This window comes from Penicilliopsis zonata (assembly GCF_001890105.1).
Source record: "Penicilliopsis zonata CBS 506.65 unplaced genomic scaffold ASPZOscaffold_6, whole genome shotgun sequence".
In the NCBI taxonomy this organism is placed as follows: Eukaryota; Fungi; Ascomycota; class Eurotiomycetes; order Eurotiales; family Aspergillaceae; genus Penicilliopsis; species Penicilliopsis zonata.
In genome coordinates this window covers 1,183,140-1,197,657 of record NW_019208916.1, presented here as the reverse complement: position 1 = coordinate 1,197,657, position 14,518 = coordinate 1,183,140, and the positions used below count along the sequence as shown (strand labels likewise).

At 54.1% G+C, this 14,518-nt stretch overlaps 5 protein-coding genes across 5 annotated transcripts; 4 read left to right on the top strand and 1 right to left on the bottom strand.

Moving 5' to 3' along the window:
- Positions 1-271: 271 nt before the first annotated feature.
- On the top strand, positions 272-2,654 carry ASPZODRAFT_151778 (hypothetical protein; the record flags this gene model as incomplete). Its single annotated transcript, XM_022725773.1, has 2 exons — positions 272-2,359; positions 2,436-2,654. 2 exons carry the CDS (start codon positions 272-274, stop codon positions 2,652-2,654), a joined length of 2,307 nt encoding a protein of 768 aa, XP_022581771.1.
- Positions 2,655-3,667: 1,013 nt separating this feature from the next.
- ASPZODRAFT_132239 (hypothetical protein) lies at positions 3,668-4,415 on the top strand. Its single transcript, XM_022722970.1, has 2 exons — positions 3,668-3,798; positions 3,969-4,415. Exons 1-2 carry the CDS (start codon positions 3,789-3,791, stop codon positions 4,268-4,270), a joined length of 312 nt encoding a protein of 103 aa, XP_022581770.1. The 5' UTR covers positions 3,668-3,788; the 3' UTR covers positions 4,271-4,415.
- A 208-nt stretch (positions 4,416-4,623) lies between these two features.
- ASPZODRAFT_15939 (hypothetical protein) lies at positions 4,624-5,432 on the top strand (the record flags this gene model as incomplete). Its single annotated transcript, XM_022726404.1, has 2 exons — positions 4,624-4,629; positions 4,686-5,432. The coding sequence occupies 2 exons, from the start codon at positions 4,624-4,626 to the stop codon at positions 5,430-5,432; spliced, it is 753 nt and encodes a 250-aa protein (XP_022581769.1).
- Positions 5,433-11,874: 6,442 nt separating this feature from the next.
- On the top strand, positions 11,875-12,949 carry ASPZODRAFT_1930420 (hypothetical protein). The gene is made up of 3 exons (XM_022727370.1): positions 11,875-12,103; positions 12,206-12,282; positions 12,346-12,949. The coding sequence occupies exons 1-3, from the start codon at positions 12,000-12,002 to the stop codon at positions 12,669-12,671; spliced, it is 507 nt and encodes a 168-aa protein (XP_022581768.1). The 5' UTR covers positions 11,875-11,999; the 3' UTR covers positions 12,672-12,949.
- A 141-nt stretch (positions 12,950-13,090) lies between these two features.
- On the bottom strand, positions 13,091-14,266 carry ASPZODRAFT_132232 (hypothetical protein). Its single transcript, XM_022722969.1, has one exon. The coding sequence runs from the start codon at positions 14,140-14,142 to the stop codon at positions 13,228-13,230; it is 915 nt and encodes a 304-aa protein (XP_022581767.1). The 5' UTR covers positions 14,143-14,266; the 3' UTR covers positions 13,091-13,227.
- Between the last annotated feature and the right edge of the window lie 252 nt (positions 14,267-14,518).

Here is a 14,518-nt window from a genome sequence, read left to right as displayed (position 1 = left end):
GACTCAGAATTATTCGATCATGCTGTTGATGTCTAACCGCCCGGATGGTCTGCATGTGCTACCTACCTACCCCTGACTCGGTACTATGCTGACTGAAGTGGTCATTGACAGACCAAAGCGACAGGCCCTCTTGCTATCCTTAGACTTGCACGTGTTATAAACCTCCCCCCGGCCGTTCTCCCTTGAGTGGGTTATTATCGTTGGATCCATTCTTCCTGCATAATTGCATCTTCTGTCCGCTTCTTGCGTGTCCAATCGCAAGGTCGGCCGGATGCCATACACTGCGCCGTCGCTTACCGCGCAGCTCGAGACGCAGTCCAGCTCTCACCATCACCAACACCACGATCATAATAATAACAACAATAACAACAACAACAACAGCCACAAAAATACCTCTCCAGATTACAATCCCTCTGTCGGTCGTCAGCAACACCTGCCCCGCTCCTACTATTCTACCGCCTATGTACGGAAACACCGTAGGAGTCCCTCGGCCCCCAAACCTCCCCCGGCCAAGGAAGACCAGGCCATCGCTCGTCGGGGTCGGGATCTAGACCCCTATGCCAGTCTTCGTCAATCTCCCCCACCACGGAGCAATGCCGCCATCCCCCCGGGTACAGTGATTTCCCCGCCGGAGTCTTGTAATGGCTCCAGCGATGAGGAGTCGCCCTCGAGTGCAGGTGCGGGCGTCGGTGCCGAAGACGACGACAGACGCAACGGGATCAAGCTGGCTGAGTTACAGGCCGCTGTGCGTTCCATTGAGCAGAGACATGAGTCCTCGCCAGAACGAGCGCCCTCGGGCGATGATGCTTCGTCATCCGGGTTCTTGCCTCCTACATCGCCACCACCACCACCACCACCACTACAAGAATTACAATCACGACATACGACATTCTCTTCGCCTCATACTCCTCCCCTCTCCAAAGAAGCTCGAAAAATCTCTCATTCCCGCTCCTCCACCGAGGGCTCGATCATGAAATCGGCCGACGAGATAGCCGTCAGCTCTCCGGAGGAGACGGATCGCGATGATGAGCCCAAGCCAGCCATGGTCCGCAAGAAATCAGGAGAATTGGTCCGACCCGCCCTGCGTCCGCCCTCGGCGCGTCGTCGCCCGTCTAGCATGCCGGGCACCCCGACGTACGCCAAAGCCGTGCATTTTGACTCGCATCTTGAACACATCCGCCATTTCATGCAGCTCGACAAGCCCCTCGCCGTTAGCGCCGAAACCTCCCCCGTCGAGGACTACGCCCCGGAGTGTGAGTTTCCCTTTGAAAAGGACGAGCCTCAGTTCGAGTGGGACCTGCGCCTTGCCAACTGGCCCCACGATCTCGCCGCGCGGGCCCATCAGCCCGTTCGACTCGAGCGCCTGTTCCTCTCGTCAGACAAGAACACCCTTGTCGGCGTCATCGCCGTCGCCAACCTCTCCTTCCACAAGCACGTCGTCTCCCGCTTCACCTTTGACTTCTGGAAGACCGTTTCCGAGGTCACGGCCGAGTTCAGCCATGACGTACGCCGCAAACAGGCCCATGATGGCTATGACCGTTTCTCCTTCAACATCAAGCTGGCCGACCAGACCAACCTGGAAGAGAAGACCCTCTTCCTCTGCATCCGCTATCAGGTCGATGGTCAGGAGTTCTGGGACAACAACAACTCGATGAACTACCAGGTCGACTTTTGCCGCGTCCCCAAGGTCAAACCCAACATGGCGGTCGCTCCCTTGCCTACCTCTTCCTCTTCATTAGGTTTAAGGAAAAATCACCACGGCAACCGGCCCCTGCCACGCAGCAAGACCTCATTGGGAATCGTCACCCTCCCGCGTGAGTCCAAGAAGAAGGCTGAGCCGTCGTTTGATGGGTTTTCCCCGCTCGATTCACTGGATGACTGTCTCACTTTTGGCCGGCCCTCGAATCGAACCTCCAAAAGACCACCAATTCCCCTGGCGCAACGACATGTAGTCCCTGTGGACTACCAGAACAACAATGATGATCATGACGATGTTGACGCGGATGATGATGATGATCACCATGTTCCGAAACCCCGTGAGAATCCGAGTCGTCCGGCCTTTGGGAATCGATACGATTTTGGCGCCTCCCTGACGGCTGCCATGCAGACCAAAACCACATCGGATCGGACTACCTTGACGGCGAGAGCCAAGTCGAGCAAACCTGCTCCATCGCAATTGAACAGCCCCGCTGCCGAGAAGAAACAGACAGATCGATTGGTGATTGACAAACCCTTGCCCACCGCCGACATCACCCGACAGACCAGTTCCCCGGAGTCTTCTCGGCCGCATACCCTCGTCTCGGGCAAACCGCAGCACGAGTCTTCCACCTACAAGGAGTTGGTGGACAAGTATTGTTTTGTAAGTCTGGTGACAGATCCCCCCCCCCGGGGGGGGGTTTTATGATATATGATCAATTCTAATAATTTTGCTTCAGTATGGATCTTCCCGACAGGATACCAAGAGCAAGGCGACCGACGACTCTATCACAACTCCGTCTTCGTCCGCTGATAGCCCTTCGCGCTCCCCATCTCCACAGACACATCGATCTGTCAGCGCGGGGGCTCGTTCTTCCTCAACGTCCCCATCGCGCGTGGCGCATGGCTATCCATATCACCAGCCCTTGCACGCCGCACCAGCCGCTATTCGAGGCTGATCTTTTCCTTTCTCCTTTCTTTTCTTTTTTTTTTTCCCTCAATGAGGAAGACATCATTCACAAAGCAATACCACCTATCGATGAACCTGGTCAGCCACAGCTTATGCAACGTCTTTGCGATGTGTAATAAACCGCGAGAGCGTTACATCTCGCTGTGACCGAGTCAGCCGTTGAACCCGTTAGGATGGTCCCCTTCTATTTTTTTTTATTCTTACCATGTGTTGATGTCCCTTCACTTGGATTTACGAAACGTGCATGACTCTTGTCAATGCATCACGATTCGACGATTTTCTTTTCTCCTTTTCTTTTCTTTCTTTCTCCCCTGTTCTTTCTGTCATTCATGGAGTATTCGACCCGCGAGTCAGCGACTCGAGTCGCGGAGTCCCTTTTGAACGGAAAAGTCTGTAATTTCAGCATTGTGTGGCTCTCTCCCTCCTCTTTACTTCCATGGCTGTTGTTTTAATGACTTTATTGTGGTCTTAATCTGTGATTTTTGTGCATGGTGCTGGGGCGTTGAATTTTGGTCTGCAAACTTATAGTAGATCAGTAATAGGAGGTGCATTGAATTCAATTTTATTTAGTATCTAACATGGAAGTTTTAACTAGTATCTATCACTTTAGTTAAACTAGTAACTCATATTTTAAAAGTAGTAAAGAAGTATTCTTAGTATAGAGTAAGTAAACAGTGGTTCTGTTATCGTTATCAGGTTATGTCACATGACATTTTGGGTCGCCTCCGCCCGAGCGATACGCCCGCCACAGCAGGACCCCCCCAACACGGACTTGCAAAGCGGCCCTTCATAACGCCCATTTTCCCACGCGCGGCCCGCCAATCAGACCCTCTCATCCACTTTACTGATCCCGTCTGATCAACTGCCTTCCCTTCCCCCCCCCCCCTCGCTTAGTCATTGTACCGCCATATCACCTTTTTTCCAGGGCTAAGGGATTCGCTTGCCACGCCTATTTAAGGCGTCGCCTCCCGCCCGCGTCAGGTCGCTCCATCTCCTCCTTCTCCCCCCCTCCGCCAATCCGACGCGTCACGTCCATCCCATCTATTCTTCATCCATCGCTCATCGAGTCGGGTTCATCTCATCTCATCTTTTTTCACTTCTTTCGTCTATCTATCTTGACAATATGACTGGACGTAAGTATTGATCTTGTCTTTGTCGTGTTGATTTTGGTGCTCGTCGTGCGGTGGTGGTGGTGGTGGTGGTGATACCCCTGGCCCACCTCCAACCAAGCATACCCCTCTGTTTTCTTTCTCTCCCTCTTTTAACGTATATGGTTTTGTTTTAAATATACTAATTGTTACAGGCGGCAAAGGAGGCAAGGGTCTCGGCAAAGGCGGAGCCAAACGTCACCGCAAGATCCTCCGCGACAACATCCAGGGCATCACCAAGCCTGCCATCCGGCGTCTGGCGCGCCGTGGCGGTGTCAAGCGTATCTCGGCCATGATCTACGAGGAGACCCGCGGTGTGCTCAAGTCCTTCCTGGAGAGCGTCATCCGCGACGCGGTCACCTACACCGAACACGCCAAGCGCAAGACCGTCACCTCCCTCGACGTCGTGTATGCCCTTAAGCGCCAGGGCCGTACCCTCTACGGTTTCGGTGGTTAGATTCATGTTTTCTTCTCCTCATCGAACTGGTCTACATACAAGCTTGGACAGGATATTAGGCTTGGCTTTTTTTCTTTTGAGGGGTTTTTTTTTATCTTCTACGCTGGATCGTTATGCTTCATGGTTGGGACGGATGGTGTTAGGCTGAATAGTTAAAAAATGATTCACCGTTCTGGTTGAACAATACATTTAAACTTAACTGAATATAGACTACTGTAGACTGTAACTACTGTAGACTGGACTGGACCTACCTACGCACAGACCACATGACGTCTACAGTAGTGAAGTGGTGCGAGTGCAGCTGCAGCTGCACCGAGTGCACCACCTACACTAAATCAAAATGACTTGATAACATGGAGGTAAGTCAGGCAGTTCTGATAGAGATATATATGATCATTGTTAAACCAAGGCACAGAAATGCGTCACCGCAAATCTAGCAACGTACCCCCTCCGCCTTCTTGCGACGAGAGCACAAATCGAGCAAAGCAGTGTCTACCAGGATGAACCCCGCGCAGACCTGTCAGAGCTATATACCGGGGCGGCGGTTGATACGTTGAGAAGCGTTGCGGACAGAATCCTCTTCCAGACGATCTATACATATCTCCGAAAGGAGGGTGTGAGTGAGGGTGTGAGCATCATCCTCGCGGAAGGTATCACGAAAGCCTTGACGAGCCCGTTCTCCACGATCGTGACGAGACAGATCTGCTGGAAGAAACCAGTTGGGGATGTTCTGCGGGATCTCCTGCGGGGAAACGATGGAATCAAGGCCTTGTGGAGGGGTTATCCCATTTGTCTCCTTGAGGGGATGATCTTGCACTTTCGAAAGAAGAAATCTCTTCCCATCCTTACTCTCGCTCTCATTACAGCACTGATATACCCCCTCTCCGTCATCAAGACAAGACTGCAAGCAGACCCTAGGAACCGGCCTTGTCTACTACGCATTACTTGGCTAAATCTGGCGGGTCTCCCTCTTGAAATCCTTCGGGTCTGTCTCTTCCATCACCTTTCTCAGACAGATACTTCTCCTGCTTATCGTCTTCTCGCTCTCCGGCTTCCTACCGGATTCACCGATATCAACCTTGACACCCTCTCTCACGATCCCCGCGTTCTCGATGAAACCGCAGAGTTGGTCCATGATTATGTCGAGGAGGGATATCTCTAGCAGTATGCTCTTATAGTTGATGGTTGTGTACTAACTAGTCAATACTATATCTTACTACTATCCTCGTTGGAATAGACATGCTAGACTGATGGTATCTCTATACTATGGTAATCTCATATTAGTACTGTTCATTAGTTAAACGGTAAGAGTAAAGAACAAGAAAAGAACAGAAGAGTAATCATAAGCCGGCTTATGATTGCTTGGAAAAAAAAATAAATAAATAAAATATCAAGTCACCGCCATGCTCATTAGATGCAATGCTGACCGCGAGGTCGAATCTTGTAATCGTGTAATCAACGTGTACATAAGGCTTGTCATGATGACATTATAATAATTCGTAAAATCATGAGTGTCGTAATATCGGTAAACATATTAATAAGGGCGGCCGGCGAGGGTTGGAAAGAGACTACACACTAGCCGTTCGCCGCCTGGGCTCACTCGGCTTCTGTGCGTAGGCAATCACGAAACGAAAGCCGGTGCCCTGTTTTTGGCACTCGCGCAGCACCTTCTTGTCTGCCCAGATGCTCGAGTTGATGTCCCCGTCCCGCAGCACGGGGATTTCGTAGCACCGCGTGTACCACCAGCGCGCGACTTTGGCAACCATTCGCGCGATCGACTCGTCGCTCGACGGGCTCGGTGGATCCCAGATCAAGTCACCGAGAGAGAGCTCCGTCCCCTTCGATGATGATTTGGTGTGGCTCTCTGATGAGGCGAACGGTGAGTGGCCCGTGGAGGGAGTTCCCGTCGCGGTTGCGGACGCGGTGGCGACTGAGATGGATTGGTTCGACGAGGACGAATCTGAGGACCCAGTGATAACCCCAGCAGCAGGGATACGCACCATGCATCGGCGGAGGTTGTCAAAGCCATGCCGGCCCAGCAGGCGCTGGATGCTGTCGCTCACGGGCTTGAGGCTGATGTGTGCGTCCGCCATGTACGTCTTCTCCTTGAGGGAGCGGACAGCCTTGCGCGTGCGGATGCCCATTTTTACCAAGTCCAGGTCCAGAAGACTCATCTCTAGGTACCCTCCGGTGCGAAGGACCCGCTTGCACTCGTAGATGACGTTCTGGTAAGCGCTTTCGGGACATGCCGCGGGAAATCGGAGAACGGCGACAGCAAAGGATTCTCGGGCAAATGGAAAAGGGCTTTCTAGACTGGGATGCTGAATGGTGTTGTGGTTTTCTGGGGGCGGCCAGGCCGCTGGATTTGAATATGACGGACCAGCAGAACTAGGACCAGAAAGACCTGGAGCCGGTCCTACTTGCAGGAGGTAGACGTCGGCAGTGGGATATGTCAAGGCGCAGTAGAAGGACCAGTCGTCATTTCCCAGCCCATCGATCACCAAAATTCTCTCCCGGTCAGTAGACTGGACGTGGTTGTGTGCCGGGCTGAAGAGGACGCGGCCAAAAGACAACCAGCGACTTGTCATCAGTGAGCCGGTCCGAATGTTGGTTTGGGCGATAGTTCCATCTCGATCCCGGTGTGCAAGATCAAATAAGATGGTGTTGCGTTGGCGGGAGGTCTCGAAGCTTAGTGTAGGGTCCAGCGAGGGTAAATCGAGAAGGTTGGATGCCGACGACATCGCAGACGTCGCAGAGGCATCGGCAGCAGACAGCCGCGGTGTCTCTACCGGTGTCTCGATATCTCCATACCCAGCAATGAGAGACGTGTAGGAAGGCTGAGTCGAAAGCCCCAGCGAGGAGTGGAGCGCAGACACGATTTGCGACCGGCGCAGGTGAAAAGAACTCTGGCCGCCGCTCGAGCGGACGGAAGCGGGAGTCAGCACAACGGCTGGCTGCTGCTCAGCAGGAAACGGCAATGTATTGTTGCTGCTGAATATGGTTGTGGTGTTGCTGTTGAAGGTGCTGGTGCTGGTGCTGTTGCTGACGTTGGGTCCTGCATTCAACTCAGCCTGGAGCGTCTTGCTAGCCATGGTGGCAAGTTCGAACTTTTCATCTGTATTATCCCTACCCATATCAACACCACTGGTACCCCCCACGACCTCGGGCGAAAGAACGCGGTCAATCAGGTCGTCGTATTCTTTCCAAACTTCATCTTCTGTCGGTGGTGACCCAGGCTCTGGAACCACGGCCGTTACAGCAGCTAAACTCCCGGATCCACTAGAGGAAGACATGGCAGAGTCCTTGCGAGGCGAAAATGTGAGGAATTCGTTCTTGGAGTATGGTCCCGCGATAAAATCGAGTACATTGCCGATAGTCGACGACGGAGGGCTGAATGAGAGCCCTCCGGGAGAGTAGAATCCAGGCGATGCTGGCGCCTGCGTTGCGCTCGCTGTCAGAGGTGCGGTCCCCTCGACCACGCTGAACGGCCGAGAAAATGACTGCAGCGCCGGCTTGTGCTGTCGATCCCGTCGAGAGACGACACGTGGAATGCGACCAACCGATGCCAGCCGGCTGGCATGTTGTTGCTGCTGCTGCTGCTGCTCGGGGCTCTGGTCTAACCGGGACGATGAGTAGTTTGGTCGGTTGAAGAAGACTTTGGGCGAAGACCGTCCGTCACTGGAGAATTCGCCATGCAGTTTGGGAGGCGATGGGAGCAACACAGAATGGCCGTGGGGTTTCTTCAGCTTCAGTGCGGTCGGGATCTCAACCGGTAAATCCTTTCCATCCTCGTCTGTTGGAGGAGAATCTTCGATTCGCTGCATGATGTCTTCCAGAGTATCGGACTCGACGTCAATCAGGGCATAGTGTGCGACAGGACGATCAGATACTGAAGGAGATATACCCGCATGGACATGAGACGTCGACTGCAGGGGCGGGGGGCGATTTGTCATGTCCTTGCGCTCCTCAGTTGCATGATTTCGATGGAAGAAATTCCACCTCATCCCTTTCCCCTTTTTGGCTGACTTCTTGGGCGACGTTGCACGTGGTAAGCTGTCTTGTCGACTATGTTGACGGGGAGACGTGACTGTAGCGTCTTTTATCTGAGGCAAGGAAGTGATGTTCGAACCATGGCTGCTGGAGCCATGGCTACTGAGAGAGGGTCGTGATCTCGCAGGGTCCGCATCTATTGGAAACGGATAGGCTTTATCAGGCTCTGCTGTGGGCGTGGGAGCGTGACTTGACGCAAGGTTGGACGATGTAGTGGCGGGGGTTCTTGAAGCATGAGACCGTTCAGGCGATAGAGTGATATCGCTCTGGAAGGAGCCCTTTGATTGCGCTTTCTCACCCACTGGATCGGTCGACGTCAGGAGTGAATCGGTGGAATAATCTCTTTTGAGCTGCGACGTTGGCCCCTTCACTGAAAAGCTCGATGCTAAACTGAGGTTGCTCATACTCTGCTCGCTTTGCGTCCGTGGCAGGCAGGACTCACTCAACCCTCCGCCGTGGATGACCACAGGCTCCAGACGATCCAACAGAAAGTCGTCAATATCCAAATTGTCCTGTCGGCTGCGCACACTTCCTTTGCTACTAGCCACAGATTGAGGTGCACTCCGGGTAGTACTGCTCGACCGAGCTCGAGGCCCACTGCTGGATTCCCTCCCACCTCCACTGCTGGCACCATTATTGCCGCCGCTGGGTCTCCTACCACGTTGGCCATATCTGCCGTATCCTTCATGACCTGTGCCTGCGGCCGGACCCTTGCGAGCGGATTTGCTGGACTCCGAGGTGTCATTGAGATCTGGTTTGGACTTCTTGGAGAAGAGACCGAATCGCTTGGACGTGGTGGTTGGTTTGGTCTCCGGTGTCTCCCTGGGCTCTTTCACCAGTGTCCGTGGGGATTTCCGCATCGCCGCTGGCGGTGGCGCGACCCTTGCGGGAATGCGAGAAATGTTCCTCGACGGAATAGAATCCACTGAAGCAGCAGCGGAGCTGAAGGGAGTAGGATTCGGGCGATCAACCAAAATGGCACTCTCAGCCGACTCTCGGCGCTTATGGCCTGTTACCTTAAGTGATGCGAGATTGCTTTGAATCACGGGCGAGGGCTGCAGCTCCAAACGATGAGTCCCTTGTCGGCTAGGTCGTACAGGAGGGGGGGATTTAGCAGAATCTGTCGGTTTGAAACCGCTTTCGCTGAGGTTTCCGACCTGCGCCGTATCAAGTCCCTGTCGTGCTACTTTCTCTGCTTCCTGGTGTGTCTGTCGTTGCTCTCCTTCTGCACTTACCCTCGACTTATCAAGCGAAGCCTTTTTGATAGAAGACTGTCGTGGTGGGAAACTGGGAGGCGGAACGATAGGTTTCCTGATGGGATCCGTCTCTTTTGCGAATCCTCCTTGTGGCTCTGTGCTGCGGGGGGATAGAGGCTGCTCTGCATGTTTTATGGGCGGCGTTGCCCTGAAGGTTGCGGATTTGATGGACGGAGAAGCGGTCGGCAGCCTGGTCTGTGAAGGACTGGCGGAAGCCTGTCTAAATCGATAGCCGACCTTGGCAGAATGAACAATTCCCGGAGAGTAGGATGACAGGGAGGTCGGAGTGGACCCTCTACTCCAGATTCCCGGGGACTCAGAATACCTAGTTGATGGGCTGCTTGCGGACGGAAAGTTGGGCGTCGGGGGCGGAAGATTCTGAGTATTGATGGTAGCGGTGGTGCGCAGGCTGGCAAGTTCCTTCGGAGCCTGTACCACAGGACGTTCAGGTTCCTTCATGATCCTCTCCGGGGCGGTGGGTATATTCGATTTCATCTGCCTTGAGGGCATCTTTGGGAGTGTCTCCGGATCCGGGGTGCCGTTCTGTCGTTGGATGGGATCCGGGATTTCTAGACGAAGCTTCTCCGTCTCATGCGCCTGTTGTCCGATGGTGGGTGCTTTCCGGCGTAGCACATTCCGCGGGCGTTCGGTGGGTGTCGTTGGTTTGCTATTGCTACTCCTCCAGGTCGGCACACCTGAACCCGTTGAACTCGATAATGGCGGTGTTTGTATATTCTGCATGCTTCGATTGAGTGGCGCTGGCCGAGCTGCAGGAGGCCGATTCTGTGCTGCGGAGACGGGGATCGTCGATTGACTGCTGACCCGGGGCAGCAGGGACGGACGTGCATCGCTGCTGGAGAATGCACGCGACGACCTGGACGCTGCGGGTATGGAGCGAGTTTCTTCAGCGACAGAAAAGGAGGCCGACCTGCCGGTCCGTAAGGGCAGATTGGAGGTCCTGGCCGGCTGTGACCTCGCGGATTGTGCAACCGAGGCCTTGTCTAGGATTGCCAACCGACTAGGGGCAAGAGAGGCCATCGACGACGGTGTCGGCGTCGACAGATTTTGCGACTGCAAGCCAGGGTCCCTCGGCTTCGGTATTCGAGCACCGTCAGACCTGTACGACCACATGGTGTGACCTGAGAGATCCTCGGCTCCAACCCAAAAACCAGTTATTCAACAACGGAGGTAGGGCCCTCGGGAGAATCATCACGTTCTCATGGGACTGCAGAATTGAATGATCAGCTGTAATTCGAGCACATTGAGCGTTTTAATCGACCTCGACTTACAACTTCGAGGTCTGGTCCTATTCAGTCAGTAGATTTGCGTGTGGGGCGATCGACAGAGTGATAGATATCACCCTCGACTTTCTTTCTCAGGCAGAAGAATCACCAAAGTCTGGCGCAGAGAATCTTGGAAAATAATGAGCGACTGGCAACCATAAATCACTTTACTCTCTAGAACCCCATCGAAATAGTTCCTGGTTATCAACCGGTCCCAGCCGTTTGGTCTTGGTCGGGCGATCACGACGCATCGACTCCGCCACAGTCGCTGTCTGCGGTGGCTAAAATCGGCAGCACGGCCACGTCAGAGCATCGGAGAGAACAGGGTCAGCTGGGGTCGACAAGGAAAAAAATTTTTTTACCACTGCAGAACTGCAGACTCCAAATGTTCGACTCTAGTGTCCTTTTAAACGCGTGAATCGCAGTCGAACAAGTCATCAGTTCAGCGCAGAGCCTGGCTGAACCTTTTTAAGGCGTAGGCCGGCCAGCAGCGACTCAGCAACTCAGCGAGACCCCTCCGGGCCCTCCCCCCCCCCCCCTGAAGGGTGGTGGCCGTGGAGAACGCCGTCCAACGGCCATGTAGAATTGTAAGACCAGAACGAGGAAAAAATAGAAAAGGGAATAATTGTCGTGTGTACTTCCGTCGCCTGTGGACCCTAGCCGGGCTAAAATGCGCGATCGACGCTGCTCGGAGGAGGTGACTGGGGTTGTGATTGGACAAATGTCTCCTTTTTCTCAAGGCTGGCGGAGTGACAGGATCGTGCGCCAGAGGCAAGCGGAGGGTTTGAAGGTGTCAAGGCTGTTGACAGGTTCGATTCGCGGTTGGGTGGCGTGGGGCGAGGGCTTTTTCTTTTCCTTTCGTCGCCGGTTCTCCATGAGACAAGAGTGAAGACTGTTTGTTGGACTGACTCTCTTTGGAGCCTGGAGGTGAGGATTTCGAGACGGGGAAGACCGATTGGCAGGTCACGGGGGGCTCAGGTGACCATCACCACCACCACGCTGCCTTGGAAGTTGTTGTGCTGTGAGCCTTTGGATGATCCATGACGTCCACCTACAGACTGGACAGTCACCTTACCAACTACGACACGGCTCAAGGCTCGGGTCGAGCCTTGAACCACTGGCTGACCCACGGAACGGAGCATGTTGGATGAGGCGCGTCCGCGGTTGGCTCTGCAAACCGCCAGTCACAGAAGAATACCGAGGGATTCTTACGTACGAAGGGGTACTCTGTACCTAGTTACTAGGTAGGTAGTACCTACTAGTTAGGCACTTACTGTAAGTTACTATGTACGATATAGTATTACCACTCAATCCTTACGGAGTATACTACTCACTGACTGCCGCAGTCTGCCTCGAGCTGAGAGTCCCCGATCCGAATCCGCCTACATTAGTACGAGTACGAAGACGGAAAGGCCAACTAATAGTCAGCGAGGTTCTCCCTACAGACCTGAAGGCTTAAGGATCTAATCTGAATCTGCCGATACAGTGGGGATGGCCTTGTCTAGCACCTCGACTAGCATCCCCAAGCTGAGCCTATCGCGGCGCACAACACACAAACCGTCAGCTCACAGTCAGACTCTAGTTAGAGCCCATACTCGTGCCTGTAAACAGGGTTCCGCGATTGGATCGTTTTTCTTTGCTTTTTTTTTTCTCTCTCTCTCTCTCTGTGGCCCCCTCGTGCAAGCTTTGAGTTGGTGTGATAGGGGGCATCCCGGCGGTAAACCAAAGCTGCTGGCAGGACGAGAGACTGAAGACACGGGCCCAGAGCCGCCAATGATACTCCGCCCTTACCGTTCCATGTTCTATTTCTGAGGCACGCCCTGTTCGGTACGGAGCGAGTCTGGAGTACGAATTCCGGAGCAGAACGGAGTACGGAGCAGTATGGACGCCCCCACGGAGTAATACTCCGTCGTACGTGCTCGTGAGATCAAGTCTGCAGGAGGCTAGTGATTATACTCAGGCCGGATTGAAATCGACGGCCTCCCGGCCCACGGATGAATGTCTAAATTGATATTTAAAAGGGGCAGATCCTCGGGAGTATTCCGTATGTAGTATGTACGGAGTAGTATGTACTGTGATAATAACACAATCTCGTACCTGCATTGCGCAGTGCAGTAGCTGCTTTTCTCGCAGGATACTATGTAGTTAGCTACTTCGGAACTAACCTACTCAAGGATTTCATGCCGTGGTATACAAAGTACAATTTTGTCGATTGCTGTCATTGGGGGAAAAAATTTGGTACTGGAACGCGTCTTGCTAGATAGATAGTCTCACCGCAACGCCGAAGAGAGAGAGACAGAGAGAGAGAGAGATAGGAAAATGATTTGAAGGAGAGACAGAAAGAAAGTCGGGGAAGGAGCAGGTGAATTTACGCGGTCGTCGCGAATCTCTTCTTACGCGCCTCGAGCGCAAGAGAATCCTTCTCACTCCACTGCCTAACGCTGCCTTGACCGGAGCTCTTGTTCTGATTCTGATTCTGGCTCTGACTCTGGTTCTGGGGGGGATTCCCAGTGCCGCGACGTCGGTTGCGGTTGCGTCCGCCAACGTCACGCTTCTTGCCTTCTCGTCGAGCATTGGGTTCCTGATCCCCACGGCCACGCTTGCGAGACCGCTCATCTGGCAGAGCCTCGTCCAACCCTTTGACTCCGACGGGGCCACTGGTGCTGCCCTCTGCGCTTCCAGCTCCGGTTCCGAATCGTTTGGCTCGTTGCAGAGCCTTCTCCGCCTCGGCCAGAGCGGTCTCTGTGTCCTCGACAATTCCAAACTTCTCCGCACGCGCCTTGCGCTTCTTCAGCTCCTCCTCGAGCTCGGTCGACGGGAGGCCCCGCGTGTAGTCAACGGCCGGTTTGCTCTCTGCGACATCGGCGGCGGCAGCGGCATCTGTCGCCGTCTCGCTCTCAGCAGGCTTCTCGCCAGCCACAGCGCCCTGCGATTCCACTTTAAGATCGTCCGTCGTAGAAGGATCGGTGTCGACCTTCTGGTTCGGCACCGCCGCCGGGTTCGCGACGGGGCCCTGGCCACCCGCAGCGATGGCCGCCGCACCGGTGGCCGTCGACGGTTTCACCGTCGTGGCTGCTTCGGTCGGCGCATCGTCCTCCCAGTCGATCACGTCCTCGGCGGCATCGGCCTTGGTGGCAGTCGTTTCGCCGGGCGCGGCCGACTTTGCCTCGTCGTCAGCTTGCAAGCGTGCCACCAGCTCGGCCTTGCGTCCGTTATGCGCCAGAGATCGCGACTTGAGCATCTCGATAAGCTCCGCGTTGGTCTTCTTGTTGTAGTCCGTCATTGTAGCGTATTCGGGAGGTATGAGAGCGAAGGTAGAGAGAGGTGCGAACGGGTGAAAGGAGGGTTCCGGAGGGAGGATCAGATGAAAAGAAGAAGGAATAGATTTTTTTTTTTTCAGAACGAAGGTAAATCTTTCAGGCAAAACGCATCATACGAAAGGAGGATGAATCGATTAGGCAGGGCGTCGTGGACCTCGAGCGCAGTCAGGTCAGGGTCTGGTCTCCTCCCAGCCTTGTGTTGCGAACGCGTTGATTCCGGCGCGTTGCCTCTTCAAGCATAATCACGTGAGCCAGATGACATAAGATACTGCTCATCTTGCCTCCTATCAGTATCTAGTTACCAGCCAAGAAGCACTGTATTCCGTACCTGAGCACTAA